At 57.0% G+C, this 23,037-nt stretch overlaps 4 protein-coding genes across 4 annotated transcripts; all 4 read right to left on the bottom strand.

Moving 5' to 3' along the window:
• Positions 1-4,326: 4,326 nt before the first annotated feature.
• Positions 4,327-5,583, bottom strand: LMXM_34_2420 (putative phosphoinositide-binding protein; the record flags this gene model as incomplete). The annotated part of the gene is made up of 1 exon (XM_003879190.1): positions 4,327-5,583. The coding sequence occupies one exon, from the start codon at positions 5,581-5,583 to the stop codon at positions 4,327-4,329; it is 1,257 nt and encodes a 418-aa protein (XP_003879239.1).
• Positions 5,584-8,764: 3,181 nt separating this feature from the next.
• LMXM_34_2410 (putative ubiquitin hydrolase, putative,cysteine peptidase,Clan CA, family C19) lies at positions 8,765-11,533 on the bottom strand (the record flags this gene model as incomplete). Its single annotated transcript, XM_003879189.1, has 1 exon — positions 8,765-11,533. The coding sequence occupies one exon, from the start codon at positions 11,531-11,533 to the stop codon at positions 8,765-8,767; it is 2,769 nt and encodes a 922-aa protein (XP_003879238.1).
• Positions 11,534-14,060: 2,527 nt separating this feature from the next.
• On the bottom strand, positions 14,061-19,430 carry LMXM_34_2400 (conserved hypothetical protein; the record flags this gene model as incomplete). The annotated part of the gene is made up of 1 exon (XM_003879188.1): positions 14,061-19,430. The coding sequence occupies one exon, from the start codon at positions 19,428-19,430 to the stop codon at positions 14,061-14,063; it is 5,370 nt and encodes a 1,789-aa protein (XP_003879237.1).
• Positions 19,431-20,772: 1,342 nt separating this feature from the next.
• LMXM_34_2390 (conserved hypothetical protein) lies at positions 20,773-21,231 on the bottom strand (the record flags this gene model as incomplete). The annotated part of the gene is made up of 1 exon (XM_003879187.1): positions 20,773-21,231. One exon carries the CDS (start codon positions 21,229-21,231, stop codon positions 20,773-20,775), a length of 459 nt encoding a protein of 152 aa, XP_003879236.1.
• Positions 21,232-23,037: the final 1,806 nt, after the last annotated feature.

Raw genomic sequence — 23,037 nt, 5'->3', positions numbered from 1 at the left:
CGTTGTGAAAGAAATATGTAGAGAGAGACTCCTCCCAATTCAACCAAGCTCTGTATATGTCTGTGCCGCGATGTTCTTTTCGCTCTTCCTCTCTTGCGTAATCCTGTTCAAAAAGGCTTCGATGGGTCGGCCCCACGCGCTGCACGCGCCAAGGCACGAAAAAAAGAGAGGGAGAGAGAACCAAACGAAAAGTAATCAGCTGCGACACAAAGAAGGCACACACGCCGTAGAGAACGCGAGACACGGGGCACACACAGGCAAGAAAAATGTATATATCGATAACAAAAACAAAAGCCACGACCAGGCACAGGCACACAGGCTCAAAAGGAGGTAAAACGACGGAAAAGAGCAGCAGGTCGAGACGAGCGGGAAAAAAGGGAAACTACATTAATCCGTGAATGGGGCGCGTCTGTGCTATACGCTGTCGTGTGATGCTGTGCTTACCTGACAGGAGGGGGAGGGGGGTTGTAATGACAGGAAATTCGTTGAAAACCAAAGGGAGCACGTATAACCGAGCGGGTATCACTGAATGCACAACCGCACAGACACTCTCAAACAGAACGACGAAACATGAAAACACACACAGACACACACGCCAGAGCAAGAAACACAAGACGTACAAGACGGCAAGAACCAAGAAGCAAAAAAAAGGGACGAAGAGGAAGATTGGTATGCTGCCTTCCGCTTTCGGTTTCAGAGGAGGACAATACAAAAAAGAGGAGTACGGAGGCAGAACGAAAGAGGAACAGAAAATTGTTTTGCAACAACCACAACAACGGGAAAAAAAGGATGGCGCACCTTTCGCTACTTCTTCAGCGGAGCAATTCTAATGGGGAAAAGAGAGAGGGAGTGGGAGTGGGAGGGACGAAGCGACTTCGTGCGGTGCGCGTGGACACTATGTCTGTGCGCACCAATGTGTACTCGGCGTCTTCGTATTACGACTCTCCCGACACAAGGAAAGCACACCACAGCCTTCGTCTCTTTCTCCCAAGCTCGCCGAAAGAAGAGCAGGGCAACAAAGATTAAAACGAGAACAGATAGATGGTTGGTTTTGCAGTAAAGCACTTCGTCTGGCTCACGCGAAGGAAGGGATGGAGGTGGGGGAGGGGGGCTTGTATAGGCAGCACTGTTCCCTGTTTTCGTGACTGTTGTCTGTTTTCTTTTTTTTGCCCAGCGCCCTTCTCGCCCTCTACCTCTCTCTTGCCTTTTTCTCTGAACGCTTCGTCTTCTTGTTTTTTGGTTGTCTGCGGCTCTATCGGCCTCACAAGTGAACGGGTGACTTCTCTTTGGTCGTTTGCCGTCGAGTGGGGTTTATTCCGACCGGGTCTGGTGTGGCTGCTCAATATCGGCACGCGCAGATAAGAGCGCAAGACGAAGCCAGAGAGGCGGTGTGCGGGTGTGTGCTTACCAGGCAGGAGGCACCTGCGCGTTTGTTGGCGAGAGCGACGGGGACGAAATAGGGAGCGGCGGGTCGAGGACGAGAGGGAGCGCGCGTATGCGTATATATATATATATATATATATATGTGTGTGTGTGTGTGTCCGTATGACGATGTGAGACGCAAAATGCCGTGCAGGGAAAAGAGAGGGGACAGGGCAGAAATGCACAGGAGAGAAAGAGGGAGAAAACGGAAGGCCGGTACAAAGTATACAAAAGGAAAAGGGACGGAATGGACAGGCGCACGAGAATCGACGGAGCGGCAGGATCGAGACAGGGAAAGGATCGGGTGCGCCGCACTCGCTTCCTCTCTTCCAATTCATGGGCCTATTATTTCCCTTTCATCTTTGCCCCGCTTGAGGTTTCACCGAATCAGCGACCCGGTAGCTCTCAAGGCAACCAAGGAAACAAGCAAAAAGGCAGCGAGCCTCGCATACGAATGTATGCCAGGCAACACACGTGAAATGCTCACAAAATAGGTGAGCCGTGGTGTGTTCAGGGTGCCAACATTGGTCCGCGCTACGCGTTGTCCGGCGCGTGAGAAGTAAAATGAGGAGTTCGCTGGCTCCCGCACGACAATGCAGCGCAACGCCATCCAAATCCGCGTTGGCAGTCATTTTCTTTTTTTTCATTCCGAAATGAAAAAAAAAGTCGATACGAAGAGAAATTTGAACGTGAAAGCGGGTGGACGAACGCTACTTATGATGGTGAAGGAGGAGGGCAGCCCGGTGCGCGTTCACCTGTCGTTAGCGTGTGGCATGCTCGGGGGGGGGGGGGCAAGTGCATGAGCACACATACCAAGAGAAAGGGGATGAGAACAAAACGGCGTGGCAAAGGAGCAAAAAAAACGCTGAACCTTCCATGTCTTGCATTCATAGAGGGGAGTGGGCCTGCCGAGTGCAGGAAAGCTACACGTGATGACGAGGTCTGTGTGAAAGGATGTAGTGAGAGTCCCGCGTGGGCACGGCCTCATGCACTACACAAGTGAGTGCCTTCAAAGGGGGAGCGTGTATTGCGTCATACAATGCCGCGAGTTCCGTAGAGAGCCTACAAGAAGGCGTCGTAGAGGATATGGCAAGGTACAGAAAGCACTGCTTGGACCTCGATAGGGTGTGTCTGTGCGTGCACGTGCGGCGCTACTACGCTGATCCGTCTTTGATTCAGACCTCGCGCATGAACTCGGCGGTGCCTCAAAGAGGCAGGGGGCAGAGGCAGAGAGAGGCCATGCGCCGCACTGTCCACCCCGCCAACGATAAAAAAGGGAGACGAGAGACGATGAGTGCGCCAGCGTGTAGAGAAGGAAAGGGGTCCAGCTCGCCAAGTAACCTTTTTTTGACATGGGAAGTGCTCCTCATCTCCTCCAGTTGCATATCCGAAACCTTTGGACCTCCTGTCGTTCCTTTGAGATGATACGACAGATTCTGCACACAGAGGCAAGTGTCTAGGCGGAGTAAGCTGGCCGCAGAACACACGTATGCCCTCACGCACGTGATGCAGGCGACTGCGCGGATCACCTCAATAGCGTCGCGACACGTTTTTTTTTTCGTGTGGCGGGAGGGGTGGGGGAAGGGGCAGCTTGTTTTTTTGTTCGCTTTATCGTTGTCTTTTTTTTTCGTCTTGTCACTTCTTCGTTTCTTGTGCCGTCGGTGGGTGCCCCGTTTTCTCTCTCCGGATATCAGAGAGCGTCAGAGGGGCACGCACCACACATACACAACATGAGCACGAGCACGAACGTCACCGAGGGTAACCGCGCACGAGACAGACAACCACGCGAGCCCACAAGAGCAACAACACCCAGCAGCACCACACACACACACACGTGTGACGACGCAACACCACAAGACAGTCAAACGTATCGCAGACGCAGGGGCAAGGGAGAGCAAAGGCAGGCACCATAAGAAGAAAGAGGCAGGCGCGCGCCGCTAGAGTGCCGCCACATCTTCGGCAGATGCAATCACATCGAGCAGGGATCCGGGAAGGCGCGAGATGGAGAGGGGAAGGCAAAAAAAAAGCGGGAAAAACAAGCGCAAACAGACACGAGAAAAAAAAGAAAACACACATGTACGCAAGACGAAGACACGAGAGGAAGCACCGAACGGTGCTACAGGACAGGTGTGGGGGCGATCTTACCGCTGATCAGAATTCAAAACGAGAATCGGCAACGCGGAGAGCTTTCAGGCAGGGAAAAGAAATAGAAGCAGCACCATAGCAAGGAGAGAGAAAGTCCATGTCAACCCCGAACCCCTCCACCTCTTACCATCACGCATCCATGCCCACCCCAGCCTCACCACCAATATCCTCATTCGGGTAACACTACACTCACTCGCATGCCTGGCAACCATGCGCGGCGACTTTTTTTCCCATTGCTGTCGTCGTCGCAAGAGAGCAAGAGGCAGCGACCAAGAGTGCGGCAGAGGACGAAAGAAGAAACAATACAAGCACGGTGGGGAGGGGCTCCAGCGTAACCGAAGATGGATGCTGCCACCAGTGTTAGAGAGGACACCGGACCATGACCAACGCCTCCAGAAAAAAAATACAACACAGCAAAGGCAAATTCAAAGCGAGAGAGGAAGAGAAACATGCACCATAAGCTAGTGCGCCGCACTGCCACCAAAGAATCACGGCAAACCGTGACAGCACCCCAAAACGGAACGAAAAAAAACGGTCGACATGCGCGGGCGAGGAGAACGGGCGGAAAGAAGGTAAGAAGCGCCGTCCCCATCACCCCTCCCTTCATGACGCTAGGAGTGCAGCGAAGAGGAGAGATGCGTGCACGACCACGGCTCCATAGCGACCATGTTGACTGGAGAGACGTGAATGATAATGAAAAATATTTTAGGAGCAGAAGGATAGGAGGGGTCTCCGCCGGCTCTCCTTTTCTCGTCAGATCTATGCGCCAAGGGACTCCAACATTGGCCTCAGGGCGTCCCACTCCTGCTTCATTGACTCGGAGAAGCTGAGCTCCAGCATGCCAAACTTCTTCAGCATATCCTTGGCGTCGTACTGCTTGTTTTCGTGGAAAAGAACAAACTCTTCACTGAAGGTCTTCTCGGCGCCCATGAGGTCTTCCTCGAGGTGGGCCCGCTGCTCATTCACAAAGTGCAGCTCGTTCTGCACCTGCACCTGGTTGGCTGGCTGTGCCCGCATCGCCGACGCCTGCAGTTCCTGGCCCTTCTTCTGCAAGTTGCGCAGATACTGGCGGGCGCTGAACATGTGATTCAGAGTCTCCCGCACTGCAGCACACATACCCACGTAAAAGCTTAGCGTGCTGACAAGCCGCGTCGACTCGTTATCGGCGTGTTTGCTGTAGACGTCTGCCACCTTGCGACCGCAGTCGCGCACCCCTTCGATGGCGCCGCGCAGCTCGGCGTCCTCCTCCCCTTCCGCAAGCAGCCCAAAAGAGGCGGCGAAGTTGCTCACGGCGGAGGCTGCGCGCCGGTGGCGGTCCACGAGTGACTCCAGCAGGTTGCGCATACTCTTGAGGTTAGACTCCAGCTCACCAATGTACTCGCTTGTGGCCTTCCACGTCGCTTCATCCACTGGCTCTTGAGACAGTGCCAACTGATACGCAGCTCCGGTTTGGCTAACACCGCTACCACCCCCGGCAGCGCCACCGCTACCTTGAGCACCAGCGCCAGACGCACTGCTTGACGGAACCCATGACCTGGCGATCTCTTCCAGCGGCGACGACACGATAAAACGAGGCGGCTTCACCGGGTCGCGAGTGCACTGGCGCCACTCGTTATCGTTCGTGAATTTCTGTAGAAGGTCGGACTTGCCCAGAATGGGGTGGTAGGCAAGCCGCTGCAGGAAGCGCCGCAGGCTGATACGACGGTACTCGAGCAGGTCACCCTCGGAGGCGGTCGTCTCCTTCGCCGACGCCACCATGCGCGGCAGCTTCCCCAGCTTATCCTGCACCGACTCCTTCTCGGGAATGGGTGGCACAATGCAGTACCAGTAGGTCGCACACAATTGGCCGCGCAGAGTCTCAAAGTCGGTGTACCGCCGGTTGAACCTAGCATCGCTCATAAAGCCAGGCAAGCGCATCGTGATGGGGTAGATATAGTACGACATCTCCAGCGTGCCCTGGCCCTTCACCTGGGACGGCACATCCACCTTTACAGAGATGGAGTTTCCGGCGGCCATTCCGAAGCGTCAGCTGTCGCCAGCCTACCACGTAGCAGAAATCCGAAGATCAATCAAAAAAGCGTCGAAAGTACCGCGCTGGAGGGGGAAGAAGTGCGCCCGTCGAAGCACAGTCCGTGCGAGAAACAGCGATTATGAGTTCCAGTAAAAAAAAACGAAAAGATCACCTCTTTGTCGCAGATTGTGGAAGCACAGGAGCACAATGTCCTTGTGTGGGAGAGAGCCTGTGCGACGGTGGTCGTTTCGGAAGCAAAGTCGCTATGCGAGTGTGCTTGTTGACTGGTTGAAGTTGAAGCGGAGAATAAGGATGCCAGCCAGCGATGGTAAGCACACTCGCGCTGAGGTCTAGCAAAGCAAAAGGAAGAGCGATTGACGAGAATCACCGAGATCGAGTGAGTGATGACGCCGGCAAGGGGGGAAGCGCCGACACGGGCACAGAGGTAGAACTGAATATGTGATATCTATCTAGAAGGCGCGTTCTTCCATGGAATACAACGAACAGGTGAGCTCGGCAGAAGAGAGAGGGAGAGAGAGGGATGACGTTGCGGAACAGTAGAGAGGCACGACACAAACACACACATACACACATCGAGGGGAAAACCTTCTCAAGTGTTCCGTCCAAAGAGGCATGAAGACCCACGATGTGCAGGACAACAACAAAAGATGAATCGTTACATGGCGAGAGCTTCGGATGCAGCGCTGTGCAGCCCCTTTCAATCTCTCCTCCGGTACCCATAGACACATCTCCTGTGTTGATGGGGGAAGGGAGGGGGGAAGACGCGGAACGGGGCACAGGCGCGCGAGGTGTTACAGTGCATAGACGCTCGAGGCTGTGCGAATCGAGACGATTCAAAACAGCTTACAGTCGTGCGCGCACAAGAGCATGTCGTTTGTCATTGATTGTTCATGTGTACTGCACTGTCCACCCACAAGCACATCCCCACGCGCATGTATCTATGGGCCAGGAAATCCGCCTGCGAGACTGCCGGCTGTAAGCAGACGTCTGTGCCGCTGTTTCGGAATACGTTAGTCACCCTCTCGCCTTGTACCGTCCATGACTACAATAAGAAACACACGCAAGCACACCCTTGCAAAGACAGAGGATACTCAGCGCAGACTCCACAGGAATTCGACCCGCATGAGCGGGAGGAGAAAGAGACCCGCCCGCAGAGACGTGTCTTCAAGGAGGGTCCCAGAGGTACGTGCAGAGGAAAAAAGGCTGGGTTGGCACAGAAACCATATCCCTGTCAAAGCACACAAGACACGGAAGCAACAAACAGAAAACAAGCAAAAAAGGGAGGATGCGTGGAAGGGCCCAGAAAGACGCGTACGCGCGCATCGTGAGGAGGAGGCGAACAAGGAGCACACGCACGCGCAAGGAGCAAGCGGGACGACGGACACAAACATCAGCAGCAGCAACAACGACAAAAACAAAGAACCCAACAACCTGGAAAGGCACATGCGAGAGCACAAACAAGGAAAATATAACGAGAATTAGGAGCAATGCCAGCCGCCAACTACAGCCAACATCGCGACGGCCCGCGGCATTATGAGCTGTGCGGTGGCCACCGTCTTTGCTTAGTCGCGCTATCCCTTTCTCCAGCAACGCCATCGTCTTCCACCCGTCTCTTGTCGCGTTGGTGCACCAGAGGTGCGGCGCTTCATGAGGGTGCAGCGATGTGCAGACAAACAAAGGACAGAAGAAGGGGAGCGATGCCCGTCAAAGATTTACAAAGACGGCACACAAACAATACACAAAAAGCAGAACATTCCTTTGATCATCTCCCTTCTGCCGTAAAATGTCACCTGAGCGCCACCTCTACTACCCCCAGCCCTGCCACAGCGGCCCCTCTCATCGTGCAAAGCAGCGGCACAGGCGCGTTACAGTTAATGCGCCGGCCCAGTCATCTGGGCACGGTCCCTGCTCTGAGCTCTGCCTACCCACTCGCCTCGCAAGTCGCCTCGCAGCCGCTCCCATCATGCCGGTCGCCACCTGATGCATCCCTCTCGGGGGAGGGGGGACTCAGTCTCCACATACCAGCAGGGCAGTGTGAGGGCCGAGGGTAGAATGTGTTCGAGTTCCGTTGGAACTTCGCCTATCATCTAAATGATACAAGCGTGTCTGATGTCGCCGCCCGCTCCCGCAGAACACCATCCTTGACCTGGCCGCCGACATCAGTGGCGGTGAGTCACTTTGACTTCTCTCTGTGTTGTGGGCAGCTGGTCCTGTCATCAGCTAGAGGTGGTTTGCCATTGGCAGGGACAGAGAGGGGGGAGGGGACTGCTTCTCGGCTTCCTCCCACAAAGAGTGGGGGAAGGGGGGGTTGCACTGGGCCCTGCGGCGCCACACGCACGGGAGTGGCCTCTTCCATCAGAGACAGGAAACACACCGAAGCAGAGGGGCTAGCAAGAAAGGGAGCAAAACGCAAAAGGCAGCAGAGATTACGCTGGAAGAAAGCAAGGCAGAGAAGGAACAAGAAAAAATGAAAACAGTGATGCGGTGCCTCTCACAACCAGGAGACGGAAAAGACCCCAACCCACGCACACCTTTGAGGGGGGCACATTCAACGAACTGTGGCAAACGTCGCCTGAGCGCAGGCCGCCCCGTTCTCCCTATGCACCCTGAATCGCGACAGCAACGATGACGAAAAAGGAAAAAAATACCTGAAGTTATTTCCAGCTCTCCCACACGAGAGCGAAACAAGTCCCATGCGCATTTTTCTTTGGGTTTCGGAAGAGCACGAAAACGTAAACACACGCGCGGAGAGAGCGAGTACAAGAGCGGGAAGGTTGGTTTCCCTGCCGGTTGGCTCTTCAATAGACACACACAGAGGATGGTCACACAGCTTCTCATACAAGGTGCGGCAAGAATGCAGCGGGAAAGGGCTCGCAGTTGGAGACAAGGATGTGCGCCACAGACTGGAGCAGCATGCGTCCCTGCTATTCGCGCATGAGAAACTGCACGTCTTACGCACAAAGTCAGGCCTAGACGGCTGCGGAACGAGCATCAGCAGCGAAGGGGAAAAGGCAATGGTGTGCGCGAAAGAGGGCGAGGCACCATCGACACGGCGAAAAGCACCCCTCACGGATTTACACCTCCTGAAACGCTGGAGAACAGAGACAAGAGATGAAAGACAAGGGGACCGCGGTGACATCCTACCCGTGCAGAGGCCCCCATCGGTCAGATGATCGTCACATCCTCATCATCAACGCGCCGGTAAAAAAGGATGTATGCCTCCTTCGTCATCGACAGCACGTCCGGCGCCGTCACCTCGGTGATGTTTTTGTCGTTGCACAGATACCATTTGCCAGCCTTCGCCGTCTTCCCTGCCGAACGCGCCTGATCTTTTCCATCAGCCCTTCCGTTTCCCTTTTGGCTGAATGTATCACTACCAGCCCGAACCATACTGCCGCCGTTTCGTACGCTGACGCCGTTGGACCAGGCGAAGATACCGGTGTCACCTCCGCCCAGAAGTGTCAGGGGGCTGACGATGCGGTCGCATCGCGCACCTTTCAGCGCGGACTGGTAGGAATTGGAGACAGCCGCAACAGCGAGGGCTTTTTTGCGCACTACGGCTTTCTTGTCCTCCTCCTCCACGTAGGTGTACGCCGTATAGTGCCCGGAGGAGGAAGTGCCGCGGTGGCAGCAGACGCCGTACAGCTGATACTTGACATACCGGTGCGGGTGAAACGTGTACGGAAACACTACCGCCGCCTCATTCTTGACGCCCGCGTTGTTGAAGCGCTTCAAATGAAGCACCAGGATCGGCGACCAGTACTCCATCGAATACCATAGACTCTTGTCCCGCCGCTGCTTGCAACGGTCGCACCTCAATTGCATCGGACCATTCAGGGACTCCCCACGCTTGCTAAAGAACATCTCGCGCAGCAGCTCGTCAACGGCAGCAACCTGTTTAGGCTCCTCCTGGTCGTCGAGCCCTCTATTGGACAACTGGATGGCGGTTCTGCCGCCCTGAGAGCGGGAACGGTAAGATATGGGCAAGGAGATGTGCAGCAGCACTTCAAAGCGGTAGGAGGTCAGTTCACAGCTAGAGCACTTGACGGTGCAGCCGGTGATTCCGCCAAAAACGTCGTACACGGTCGAGTTGCTCTCCTGCTGCATCCAGCTCACCCATCGCGCGTACGCATCACTCTTTTTCTCATCTTCGAAGTCTTTGAAGGTTTCCTGGCTGTCTGACTTGCTGCGGCTAACCTCTTTGTCGATCACCCCCAACAGTGTGATGAGAAACTCATGCGCGTCTTTCTGCCCATTAGACGAAAACTCCTTGTTACACTCCGCACAAGCCGCCTTGAGGCTGAGAAGAAGCTGCGGAACCGGGATGTGGTGCACGGGGTGTGCGGTCCCCAAATCAATCAGCGAAGACGTCGCCGGGGCCTTGCGCTCAGCACAGCTGCGCCGTTGGGCGTCGTCTGACTTTCGCTTCCCCTCGGAGCGGTAGCTCCTCTCCCATTCGCGCACGATCCGTTTACGGTCATTGTTCAGCGTGTGCAGCAGGTCAGGTGTACATAGCAGGCACTGCACGACCGCGTTCAGATAGCACGTCGCGCCGAAATTGCGCAGTGGAATCGGCGCGGCGTGCAGTCGAGAGATGGAGAGCGCTGACACCGCCTTCGCACTGACAAATGAAAAGCTACGGTTTGACGTCGACAACGACGACTTGTTGGCCTCTGCAGATTCTGACGGTTGCACTGGCGGAGCTTGAGGCTTGAGGCCCAGTGTGCGTGAGGCCAAAGATCCTTTGTCGGAAAAGGAGTCGATGCTATCCGTGTTGTTCCTCTCTCCCATAGCCGTCACGCCCGCCCGTGACTGCAGGGGAGGGGGCCCGTCAACGTGCGAGAGGCTTTGATGAGGTGGGCTAGACCCGTTTCTGGGAGACAGCTCCGGCACCACCAACAACACTCTTGCCGCACCTGCCTCATCCCGCCCTTGCACGGCCTGTCCCGCACTGGCGATGGATGTTGCATCGTCAGCAGATCCTTTACTGAGGCTGTGAGAAGCAGATAGTGGACGAGAGACAAGCACATTGCTTGAGTCGGCATTCTCGATCATCGCTGTGGGTTTGATGGTGCCGTCCAAATTCTCTGAGACATTCGGGGGAGAGATCCCTTCCGCTGTGGAGGGGCTAGAAGGGCAGATGTCTTTTGAAGGTTGGTTCAGACGCGCACGTGGGGGCGACGTCGTTTTCTGCGTCGCGGCATTGGATGAGCAAAGGCGAAGGGACCCGTCTCCGGCTCTGTGCTTTGTAGTGTCAGCATTTTTGAATGCACCACCGCCGGTTTGGCTACAGAGTGACTCCTCTGCAGCTGCCGTGTCGGATTCAGGAGACCCGTTCTCAGCAGCTCGACTTGGCCTCCTCAACGGCTGCAGAGCGTCCGTGTTGACCACATTGGCTCCCTCATTCGCACCAGACGACAGCGCTTCGCACGAAGTACTCACTGAAGCGCCCGTCAGCGGTTCTTTTATCGATGCGCTGTCCTGGCACCCATGTGAGTCCTCGTGAGGACTGGAAGCCTGTGCAGCAGACGGCGAGTCGGTGCCTAAGACGCATGGCAACTCGGCACTTCTGTTGATCGCGGTCAGAGATTTGCGCTCTAGAGACGTGGTAAAATTCTGCAGATCGCCGGGTGACGCTTCCAGAGGCCTGTGGTCGTCGCCGTGACCACCATTTTCGTTGGGCGCGGTGTTGCCGTCCGCGTCCCTTGCAGTCGTTTTTGTCGTCTTGTACTTCCGAAACGCCAAAACGGGGGGTGCCGGTGCGGCGGTGGAGGCGGCAGCAGTTGCACCGGTGGCGCTTGACTTCGGAGAGCGTCGCTTCACAGGCGAGAACGCAGTGGACGACTTGGTGCCCATGCTACGCCTTCGCTTCACCACTGCTTTGCTTCCTTGCAGTTGACTGAGCAAGGAAGGGTCGCCGGTAGTGTCCGACATGAGGCGCGTCTGTGGGAGCGATGAAAATTCTTTCGATTGCGAGCGTGGCTAACTTTCGCTGACAATGAAGCCTGAAGCCTGCTGTCTTATGGATTCTACAAGAGAGCTGTTGCTGATGATCCCACGGCATGCAACCTTGGTGCGTGTTTCTGTGCGTGTGCGTGTGTGTGGGCACGAGCTTTTTTTCTCTTTCGCGGGGTCACCCTCAATAGGCACTGAAGAATTTTTCTTGGATTGGTCTTTTGTTTCTGCTCCTTGTTGTGGCTCACACGGAGGAGCGCAGGAAAGATGGTCGAGCAGCGAAGATGAGTGCGTGAGAGAAGGGGGGAGGCAGCAAAGGCACGCACCCGTTGGCGCGTAGAGAAAAAGGACTGCCAAACGAATGCGCCTGCACCCACTCCTCCCTGACGCTGTTCCGAACTACTGGGGAAACGACCACCGCGACGCAGGCACACATGCACACGCAGAGACACAGGCAAGCAAGACGCAGGCGAAACGTGTAACCGCACTTTATCCTCTTTGCCTCTACGAGTAACAATATATATATATAACCAACTCGCCCAATGCAGATGACGTCGTATAATGATGAAAGGCAGGCATCAAAGCGGGGAAAAAAGGGGGTGAAGCAGGTGGAGCGGATCTTGCTGAAAAATACAACACAGTCTCTCACGCACGCACGCATACACACACACACACACAACGCGCGTGCGTCTCTCTGTGCGCTGGAAGAGAGAACGCCAGTGAACGAAGAAGGGAGGGAAAAATATCTTCGAGAAACAAAAGAAAGCGTAAGCAATGCGCGGGCACAAGCAGCACCACGCTCGCGGTAAGCGAACAGGACCGTAGCGTATCCGCCACGCTGCATGTAAGAAAGGTGTTCGCTTCACGTTCCTCGGCTTCGCTTCGTGACGGTGTATGTGTGGTGTGTGTGTGTGTTTGTCGTGCTATTGCCGTCGCCGTGGATGTGAAGGTGTATTTAAGTATGCAGAAGGCGCAAGAAGCAGCCCACTCAAACGAGCCCGTACGCTTCCGGGTGCCGTGGCGGATGTTTGGGCGCGTGTTCACGGAGAACGGGCAACGCCAATGATACTTGGGAGAGAGAGGGGGCAGACGGCGAAGCATAAGAGAGTTGATGCAATGGTGTGCGCTGATGTGCGCGCGCGAGGGATGAAGCAAAGAGAGCGCTGCGGAAAGGGTGATTGATCACTCCACTGATCACCCCTGCCTCACTGTCTCTCTTCCCTCCCCCTCCCCCTCTTCACACCCCCAGCCTTCTACCATCGGTTCTTGTCCAAAAAAAAGCAAGACAACAGTGCTGAGGTAAGCTGCGCGTCTCTCCCGTAGCCCCGGTGTTGCGCGCCGTCTACAGCGCGTTCGCAGAGCCATGTGCTCAGTTATGCCCCCCCCCCGTGAGGCCTGAGCGGATGTCTGTGAATGTCGGTCTCTGGCCTCGAGGAGCTGCACGCGCCGGTAGATCACTTTTTCTTGGCAATTTGATCCCATCCCTTCCGTTTTCTTGTGTCGCGTTCTTTGTTACACACAAACACACACACACAGACACACACACACACGGCGAGCTCGCATCGTGGAAGGTAAAAAGAAAAACAAAAGAGGAGATACGTGAAGGATACATGATGGAAGGGTGCAAGCGACACTGGGAGACGGATTCAAGCACCTCGATCTACAAGCAAAACGCGCCATTGCACGTTGCCCTCCCCCTCCCTCTCCCCCCAACATACCACCCCAGCACCCACGCACACGCATACAGATGTGGCGGTGTGGCACCTGTGTCACATGCACTCTGCATACAAAATCCGTATGGAATTCCAAACAAAAGACACGTCATAATAATAATCATAATAAAAACGCCCGCTGCTACTGTACATCGTACCCCCTTTCGACCCCGAAAGAAGAGGGAGAGGCGCAGGTTTTCCTCGTCGAGTCTGTGGTATCGATAAGGCATAACCGACAAGGGGGAGGGAGTGGGGGTATGAGTGGGCGGTTTTGGACAACTCGCTGAGACCGGGCGCAAGTCTGCTCGCTTCGTCGCTCGTTCACATTGTCAGCTCCCTTTTCGCCTTCCTGGTGCCGCCTCGCTCGGTTTCGGGTGAGGAGGGGGGAGTCAAGTGGAAAGTTGAAGAAGGACAACGTTGGGACGTCAGAATGGGGACACGCACACAGAGAGACAGGCAGTCGCGCGCGTGTCAAATGAGAAGGAAAAGGGAGGAGCGCGAAGGTGGTACCACGGAAACGAGATGCGGGAAAACAACAAAAGTGAGCCGGAAAAAAAAAACGAAGACGACGGAGCCGCAGATAAACGTTTGCGGCGTCGACAGAAAGAGAGAGCCCTTATCACGCATCCAAGCACACCCAACAAAGCATACACATAGGGCCACACAACGAGAGAGAGAAAGTAACACGTGTTCACTACACCGCTCGCAATCACATCCTCTTACCCGACGTGGTGTCGGCTGGCACGCCATCACTTCTTTACCCCGCTTCAAAGCGCTTTTTTCAATTTCTCTCTCTAGATGAGCTGCCGCCACAACGTGAGTAGAGTCACGCGGCCGGCCTCATCGCCGACGGCCACTTCAGCGACGTTTCTAGGCAGCTCCGCGTCGCTCTTGCATGGTGTCGGTGGCGGCAGCACGGCAAGGCATGTCGGTGTGTGTGAACACAAGTACTGGCCATCAGCGGTGCTGCGCACGACCTCCGCTGCGTTGGCCCGGCGCGGCACAGAGGCGGCGTCGGGCAGGCGCCAGCAGACAAGGCAATTGCCAAGTGCAAACAAAAAATGGCCATCGCGGTGAAACATAAGAGAGCGCAGCGGAGTTGCCGACATACCTGGTGTCGGCATCAGACTCGTGTAGACGCACGTCGGCCTGCAAACCAGGGCTTCCCCCGTCTGCTGCTGTTGCCACGCGTGATATGCGGCGCCGATGCAGAAGAGGCTCACAGCGCCGCCAATCAACCCGGCGGCGACCCATCGACCGTCCGGCGACGTGCACATCACGGAGACTTCCTGTGCCGCTGGAGCCGCGCCTGAGTTGCTGCACGAAGATACGGCAAGCGGGAACCGAACCACCAGCCGTGGAGTGCCACTGGTGTATTCCAGCGTGAATAGCTGCACCTCGGGTTCGGCGTGTGGCACCGCCAGAATACACATGTCGGGCGACTGCACGTTAGCTGACTCCCATAGCTTCATGAGTTTATACCCTAACGGCCCATCCGAGGCACTTGCCGGCGCCTTGCTAAGAGAGCAGCTCATTGTCATCTCATACGCAATGAGGGTTGTGCTCTGGTGTGCTGGTCGGCTGTCTTCCCCTGCCGTCGGTACTGGCTCATCCCACGGACGAAGACGCCACTGTCGCAGCTCCGTTGCCACGACCGTCGTGCACACCTCGTCGTCCTCGGCGTCTACGAGCACGTGCAGATAGTGGCGGCGATGGCGCCACTCACCAGAGACGAGGGGCATCCCCTCCTCTGCCGCGGTAACCCCGGCACCCACCAGCTGCATCGCCTCCCCGTTCGACGCTGACTCATCGACACGCACCTGCAGCAGCTTCGACAGGCTCATCGAGCACCGCAGCTGGCCAGACTCGCAGGCAAAGCAGCGCACGCGCGCGTCCGTTGTCACGACCCAGAGATAGCGACCCCTAGCCGAGAATGTGAGGGACGCGATGGGGGCATCAAACCACTTGCTTCCGCGGCACTGCGAAACGAGAGTGCCCTGCAGGCCGTCGTACACCCACACCGTGCGATCCTCCGACACGGCAGCAACGTAAGCGCTGGTGCGGCACACCGTGAGCGACTCCACCGCTGCCGTCGGTTGCCGGGCATACCACGCCACCTTTCCGCTCTCTGGATTCACCCACGCCAACGAGCGATCGCTGCTAGCCGTCACCACGAAGAGTCGATTCGGCAGGAAGGCGGCGCACGTGATGGGGCGCAGATGAGTCGGCTGCTTCCCTTCTGTTTTAGCCTCCGCGGCCGTCATGGCGAAGAAGACACGCGACAGAGATGCCCTGCTCTCCACAAATCCGCCGTTGTCCTGCAGCTGACGGCAGAGGTACGTGACGGCATCACGATGGACAGCGTTGAGGAGGCTCGCCGGGATCTGCAACGCGACTTGCGCCACGAGGGTTGGATGCAGGGAAAGAAGCAGGCCGTACTGGTGGGCGAAGCAGATATAGTCGCGCATGCGAATCAGCACTGCAGGAAGGGCGTAGAGGCTCGACTCCGCCGACCTGGGAGTGCCGCTCGCCTGTGCATCGTCTGCTGCCATTGCGGTGATCTCACCTCCGCCGTTTTCACGGGCGAGCTGATGCTTCTGCCACGATGGCTCCCCGATGTCCTCGCCAAGGAGGTGGCGCTGGTAGCGCTCGTTGAAGGCCGCTGTTAGGTCGCGCAGGTATGCGTAGCCCAGCTCGGACTCGTACACCTGCTCCATGAAAGGCACAGACAAGATCGTCACATCCATCCTCGACCAGAAGTCGCCGCTCTGCGTCATGTGGTAAATCACCTCCTTCATGGCGCGTCGATGCAGCGCCTGCGTTTCAGGGCGAACGTACGCCTCAGCAGCCGACGCGTCGTTCACGCGACGCACCTTGGTGGGGGCCGCATCCACCGCTGTGCCAGGTTGCAGCCATCGATACACGATAGAGAGATAGTACTGTGCCAGTTGCGTATGCCAGACGCGCTGATCATTCTCGGCCTGCACCTCATCCGAAACTTGCTGAAGGGACTCTCGCTGCACCACCTCGAGGAACGACGGGGCAGTTAGGCGTACAGCACCAAGCAGCACGTTGCCGCTGCCAACGCCCATCATCTCCGCTGCCGCACCCGGTGCCTCCTGCTCGAGGGCGGGCCGCAGCAACCGCAGCAGCTCCTGCAGTCGGCACATGGACAAACTAGGCAAGAGGTCGCGCAGCTCTGGCAGCAACAGGCCCCACCGGGACGCCATCAGCAACCCCAGAACATGGCGGGTGAGGGGGAGGCCAAACGTGTGCACGAGGCGATCGTACACGCCCTGCGCGGCCTCCTGGAGGGTCTCCGGGAACGTCTGAATCACTTGTATCTGCGTCAGAAAACCAGGTGCCTCATGCACGCTGCGTGCGGCATCTAGCAGGTAGTTCATGTACTCCCCCATCGGGGCATCGCGCTTGCTGCGAGCGCACTCGTATTCGTCATCTGACAAGACAAGGCCGACGCGCGCGAGGGAAGCCGGGGACAGGTACTGCTCCACCTCGTTCGTCGACACCGCCCCGAAGCTAAGCATGTCCGCACTATCCCGACCAAGGTGAGAAAAAGATGAAAAGGCAGCGCTTTTCGACGCACAGCTGGCGATGAGGCGGACGTAGCGAGCCAGGGCACGAGGCAGCAGCCAGTCGATTGGCGTTCTCCGTGGCTTCGGCTGAGTCTTCGACGTCACACTTGACGGGGCCGCCGAAAAAGGCATCTGAGCGGTCCTCTCTGTCGACCAGCTGGATGGCTCGGCACCGCCGCCATCAGCAATGTTGCCGCTGCTCCGTGGCGGGTGCACAAGGGCACCACATGGCTGCACCGGCATCGCCAAATCTTCCAAGCCGTCCAGCAGGACGACAAAGGCGTGGGTGGAGGCCGTGTTGCCAGCGCTGGCTTCCTCGTCGGTACTCAAGGTGTACTGGGCCACGTACCCTGGCAGTCCTGCCTCGCCCATGGCCGTGGCAGCTGCTGTCTTCGCACCGTTGGCATGCGCCGGCCTGCCGACGTTGTTACTAGGCACAGAGCCAGATATGACCTGCAGGAAGAACGCGCTCAAGCGCTCTATGTCGACCTCTGCATTCACGTAGCGCAGCACCGCCGCATCCTTCGTCAGTTGAGACACAACGTGGGTCACAACGCTGCGAAGCTCTGTCGGCTCCTCATGCAAAAGAGCTGAGCGTACCGTGTAGACGGCCAACGTGTACACGTGCTGAAGCGTCTGCAGCCGGGCGGCGCCGCGCGCCATGAGACTCTCGAGCGAGGCGGCGTCGGTGCCGTGCAAAACCAGCATGTTGCGGCTAGGCGGGTTCGCAGCGTAGAGTATCATGCGGTTCATGAGGTTCTTCTTCGCCGCGCCGCTACTGGTAGCGGCCAGGGCCTGTAAGTACGTTGTGTCCCACGCCCGTTGCGTTCCGATGTTCCGCAGCAGTCGGCTCAGTGACTTTGACCCTGCATCCAACTCGGTTGCCTCCCTGGCTTCACGCTTACTCGCCTCAGCGGCGACGCAGGCCTCCAAAACGGTGCGGAGTCGAGCATACACGGCCATCTGGAACCCGTCGAGGTGCTTCAGTCGCACGCCACCCTGTGCGTCTATACAGTCAAAGGTAGCCGTGTACTGTGGAATGACGAGCTCCGCCACTGGCGCCGTGGCCACAACATGCTCCCGCCAGTCCACATGTCGCCTCCACTGGTATTCTTCCGTTGCGTAGTCCCACTCGAGCGAGGTGGGAATGGCAGCGGATGCCGATGTTGCCCCGATTCTGCTGCCTTCACCTACCTTCACTGGCCCCACAACACTCGGGGACGGGGTCTCGTCGCCGATGAAAATTGCGCGCACGATGCTCCGGTGTCGGTCTGGGTGTGCGATGATCGGGTCGGCGGTGAGCAGCGGTGCTAGCGCGGCAGGCACCTTAAGCGTCCGCGTGTCGCGCCGCGTCGCCACGAGGAGCCATCGAGTGTAGCGCAGCGCGGCTTCGTGCGCTTCGTACAGCACCGGCTGAAGCGGTGCGGCGGCCTCCTCAGGCTCTTCGTCGTCATGGCTTTCTACGCGTTGGGGGGCAGACTGCGGGATCCCCTGCAACCTCAGCATAGCACTCGCCACGAGTTGCGCGTAGTCGCCGGGGAGGTCGCCTACGAGCTCGATCGTCACAAACCGGCCGCGCTCAACGATGGAGGTAACGTCACTGGCTGGGCGGAAGTGTAGCGCACGGTTGTACGCCCCGGCTGTGCGGTGAGGCCGCAGGCACACCGCGCTATCACTGGCCTTGTCATCATCTTTGACGGCCCCTGCACCGCCGCCGACAACGACAGGGCAGAGAATAAGACGGTGCGAGGCGAACTCCTGGTTGAGTCGCGGGAACACCTCGTTGCACAACAGACGCACTTCGTTGTCGAACAGCAGCGGGGGTGCCAGAATGGGCACATCGAGAACACGCCAGCCTGTTTGCGGGGATGCTGGCGGAATTAGATAGCCCTCCTCCAGTGCCACCTCCACGCGTGCGCGAAGAGTCTGCAGTGTCTGTGCCTCGTCAGACATCCCCACAGCAGCGCTTGATGGCGACGTCGACGATGAGGCAACCACAGCTGCGGTCGGCAGTGCGGCGACAACGCTGGGCGAGGTGGTGCCGTGGTGCGACGCATTGTAATCGAGAGCGCGCGTCAACTTATCGAGCACCGCTGCAAGTACATGTGTGCCGTTCAACTTCACCACACGCAGGGACGGTGTCTGCTGTGCCAAGTTCACAAGGGCAAGCCCGCCAGCCAACGAAACGTCCGGGTTGTCGGACAAGTCCAACGCGAACAGCTGCTGGTGCCCTCGCATAGCGCGACAGAAGAGCACGACTGCGTCGTTCGTGAGGCCGTTGCGCGGTGCCCGTACCTCGGTTACATTTGGGTTGTGCTGAAGAATGACCGCGATCGCTTGCAACCCGGCGGCGCCAACGTAGTTGTGTGACAGGTCCACAACGGTGCCATTCTGTAGCACTGGGAGTTGCTCCACAACAGCCTTATTGACTTTCTGACTGAGGGCGCGGCAGCACGCTTCGAACTCGCTTACCGTTGAAGGATCAACGACGGAGGACGCCGCGGCGCCGCGCGCTACCGCGGAGTTGACCGCGGCAACATGAGACGCAGCTGCCGCAGGAAAGCTTTGCATTCTCTTCCTCCTCGTGCCGCAGCACCGCTATGTCCTTATCGATGGAGAGTACAGAAGACCACAATACACGAGCAGAACAGGCCGGGGTACAGCAGTTCACACGCTGCCAGCTATTGGGGAGAATGGCGTGCGACGTACTCCCGTCCACTAGCCCACTTGCCGCTACTGGGAGGAGGGCTTCGCTCGTTTGCAATCCGATATCGCCACGGATCCTCTCGGAACAGAGGGTATCTTTGCGAGCTAGTCCAACAGAACAACGCCGGTGTGTGGGGGGAGGAGGGGAGGGGAGGAGAACGAGCGGCAGCCTGTCTGATGCAGCGCCATCCGACGATGTGCGCAAAAGGAGACGGAGAGAGAGAGTCAAAGTGATCGACAAAGCGTGAGTGTACCCGTATGTAGGTGTGCCACGCACCCTCGGCAGCACCATCAGCACCACCCCAACACACACACACAGAAATCAAACGTTCCACCCCGGTGCGGGTGATCAACAGAGGGAGAACGTGTAAACGAGTGAGGGAGAAGACGTTATAGAGAGAGGGCTGGCGTGACAGCGGGTGCGATCAGCCTCATTCGTCAGCAGAGACGAGCGCAGCAAAACAGGCGAAGAAACGCAAACAAAGCCGTCGCCGGAAGGGGCAACGCAGCCGCACCATCCAAAGCACGCACGCATCCGCTTCGCTGATCAAAGCAGAGATGCCGTCTTTGCCGTACCCCCACCCACCCACCTCCCTTCCTCCTCCTTCGTTCACTATCCCAGTCTAACGTGAATGGAAAAGGAAACGAGAAAGGCGGAGAAGCGACTCTCAAACGTCCATTCGATCATGTCACGCTGCCGCTCGTTGTTGCCTACGCGTACGGATCATGGCGTGCGATGGCCGTTTCAACTCGCCTTCTTATTTTCTTTTCGTGGTCCACGAAGAGGGTTAGGCAAACAAGGCGTGCGCACCCACGCACACATTCAACAACACAAACGGGAGAAGCCCAGCGCACCGAAGGGTAGCGGAGACACCAACACAGCTGCATAGAGATGTTCCAACACAACTACTGAAACGCAGACGCATACGCCACCTGCGCACCGCGGTCATCACACAACAGGACAGCACGCAAACAGGAGTGGGATGCAGGGGGGGGGGGCAAAACACAAGCCACCTCTGTACGCAGCGGGTCTCAGCGCCTTTCCCAAGAAAGGCGCACAGCAACTGCCCAGGCGGAGCCACACAGAATCCTCAGCTGCATGGATGGCTGTCTTTGTGCAACAAGCCAGAATCGGCACAACGGCGAGCTGCAACGAGGCTCAGCAGACTTGTTTTCTTTTTGCAGGCGACAAGGGGGGGCGTAGGCTTTACTCTGGAGCCTCTGCAGCGAGCTCGTTCACGGGCTCGGCAGTGCCGCCCTCTCTATCCAGCAAGGCTGCCCCTTCCTCCTCGTCCGCGCCCCTCACGTAGGGCTCCATCTCATCCTCCTCGTCCTCCACCTCATCGTCAGACAGCGTCTCGGCGAAGATGCCGTTCGTCGCCTCGCGGCTCTTCATGATTAGACGCGCGACCCACGACTGCCCTGGCGCAATCAGGCCGATAAAGTTGTGAAAGTGTGGGGTTGCAAAGTCGAGGAGACTGTCGCGGTCCGGGACGCCCATCGTTGCGCTGCACTCCACGCAACCCGTCGCGTACCACTGCACCTCTGACAAGATGCGACGGCACCGGCGGCAGGCGTAGCAGCGCCCATCCGACAGTGGCAGCTGCGGCGGGGCCTCCACCTCTGCCTCCGCTGGCGCTGTGTGAAGGGACTGCGATGTCTGCATCGCTTCCGTCCTAGAATTAAGCGCCAGGTTGGCGCTGGGGCTTCACGCTGTGTTTTAGTGGTGAAGGGGGAGAACAGGGGAGATTGCACCACCTTTGCCTTCTCAAGAACCCCGCTACAGCACCAGCAGCAGGAATAGGAGTACAAGATGAGAAGAACAACTGATGATGAGGTCGGCGTCGCCTCAGCACGTGGATTGCTCTGGAGACCACAAGTGCGTCTTTGAAGGCAAGGTTACCGATGTGTGCGTACCTGCCCAAGAATAAGTTCCTGTGCATTCAGATGCGGGTGTTGTTGTGTGCGTGTGTGTGTGTGCGTGCACGGAGGTGAGGAGGTGGACGTGCAAAGCCATGCAGTGACCAGCGCGCGTGCGTCGATGTTAGGGAAGAAAGGGAAGGGGGGGGGGGCAGAAACAAACAGGACGATCAGCGAAGAGGGAAACAAAGAGTTCATTTGTGTGATTGCAAAGAGTACGACAGAGGAAGGTGACACCAATGCGGAAGAGAAGGTGGCTGCTGTTAGTCGCCCTGAAACCCAGATCTCTGCACGCTCGACATCTGTAAGCACACACACATACACACACACACACACACAATAAAGCACGAGGAGACCGACAGTGTCGAGCTCGCCATTTGTCGTCTCCTTTTTTTTCTTTTGTTTTTTTTTTATTATTTGTGGCCATCTCGTTTGCATTCCGTGGGCCATTTTCGTCTGACTCGTCTGTACGGCGCCATCGCCATAGTGTTGTGCGACAAATAAATAAAATAAGAAAGACGGAGACGGAGACGGAGAGAGACAACAGACACCCAAACGCACGCCTAAGAGAAACAACAAAACGGAAAAAAAAAGGAACGAAGAGGAGGAAGAAAAAAAAAGAAGAAGCAAACGGTGGTAGAGCTGAGCAAAACGTGGTAATGGAGCGGTGGAGGCAGGCGAGATGACGGATGCTGCCAAAAGGAGAGGAGCCGCAAATAGCGAGAAGAAGGAGAAGGAAAAGAAAGGGAAGGGAGGAGGGCGACAAGGGGCCTTAAAAAAAAAAGAAGAAAGGAAGGAATGACACACACACGCACACGCACACGCATACGCATACGCACACACACGCACGCCGTGACACGCGGAAAGGAAGCGAAAGACAGACAAAGATGCAACAGAGGGCCGGCAAGAGATGATGAGCGCAGCACACCAATACGAAGAAAAGGAACGACAACATCAACACAGAAGACCTACAAAGAAAGCAGCCGCGTAGGAGGAGAGGGCTGGGCGGGAGCGGGGAGAAGAGGCGTTCCGTGCACCGAGAGAGAGAGACAGACAGAGAAACTGAGTCAGTTGGAATGCAAAGCATGAACAGCAAACGAAATGAAGAAACAACATCCTGCAGCACACACATACACGCACAGGGAGGGAGACAAAATGAGGACAGATACACAGTGGAAAAGGGAATAATTATGCTTCTTGTACGTCCTGCATAAAATACACCATTACCGAGAAGTGGTGGCATACACGGAGACATGCAGACCGAGGGGGGAGAGAGAGGCGAAAAACCTGCGCACCCAGGAAGGCAATGCTATTCTACCGGAATATTAACTACTCCACTTTCCAGGCTCCAATGTGCAAGAAAGCGAACCACCAAATGCACAAAACAAAACACTTCTGATAATAATAATAATAACGAACGCGTTGTCGCTGTTTCTCACCCATTTGTTTTTTTTTCACATCTGCACCGACATCACTTCCTGACGGAGAGCACCACACCAGTGTGTGGTGTCTCAGAGTCCAGCGCTCACTCTCTGTGTGGGGGAGCTCAGCG

Source organism: Leishmania mexicana, chromosome 34 (assembly GCF_000234665.1).
Source record: "Leishmania mexicana MHOM/GT/2001/U1103 complete genome, chromosome 34".
Taxonomy (NCBI): Eukaryota; Euglenozoa; class Kinetoplastea; order Trypanosomatida; family Trypanosomatidae; genus Leishmania; species Leishmania mexicana.
Note: the sequence above shows the minus strand (reverse complement) of the source record. Positions and strands in the feature narration are given on the sequence as shown.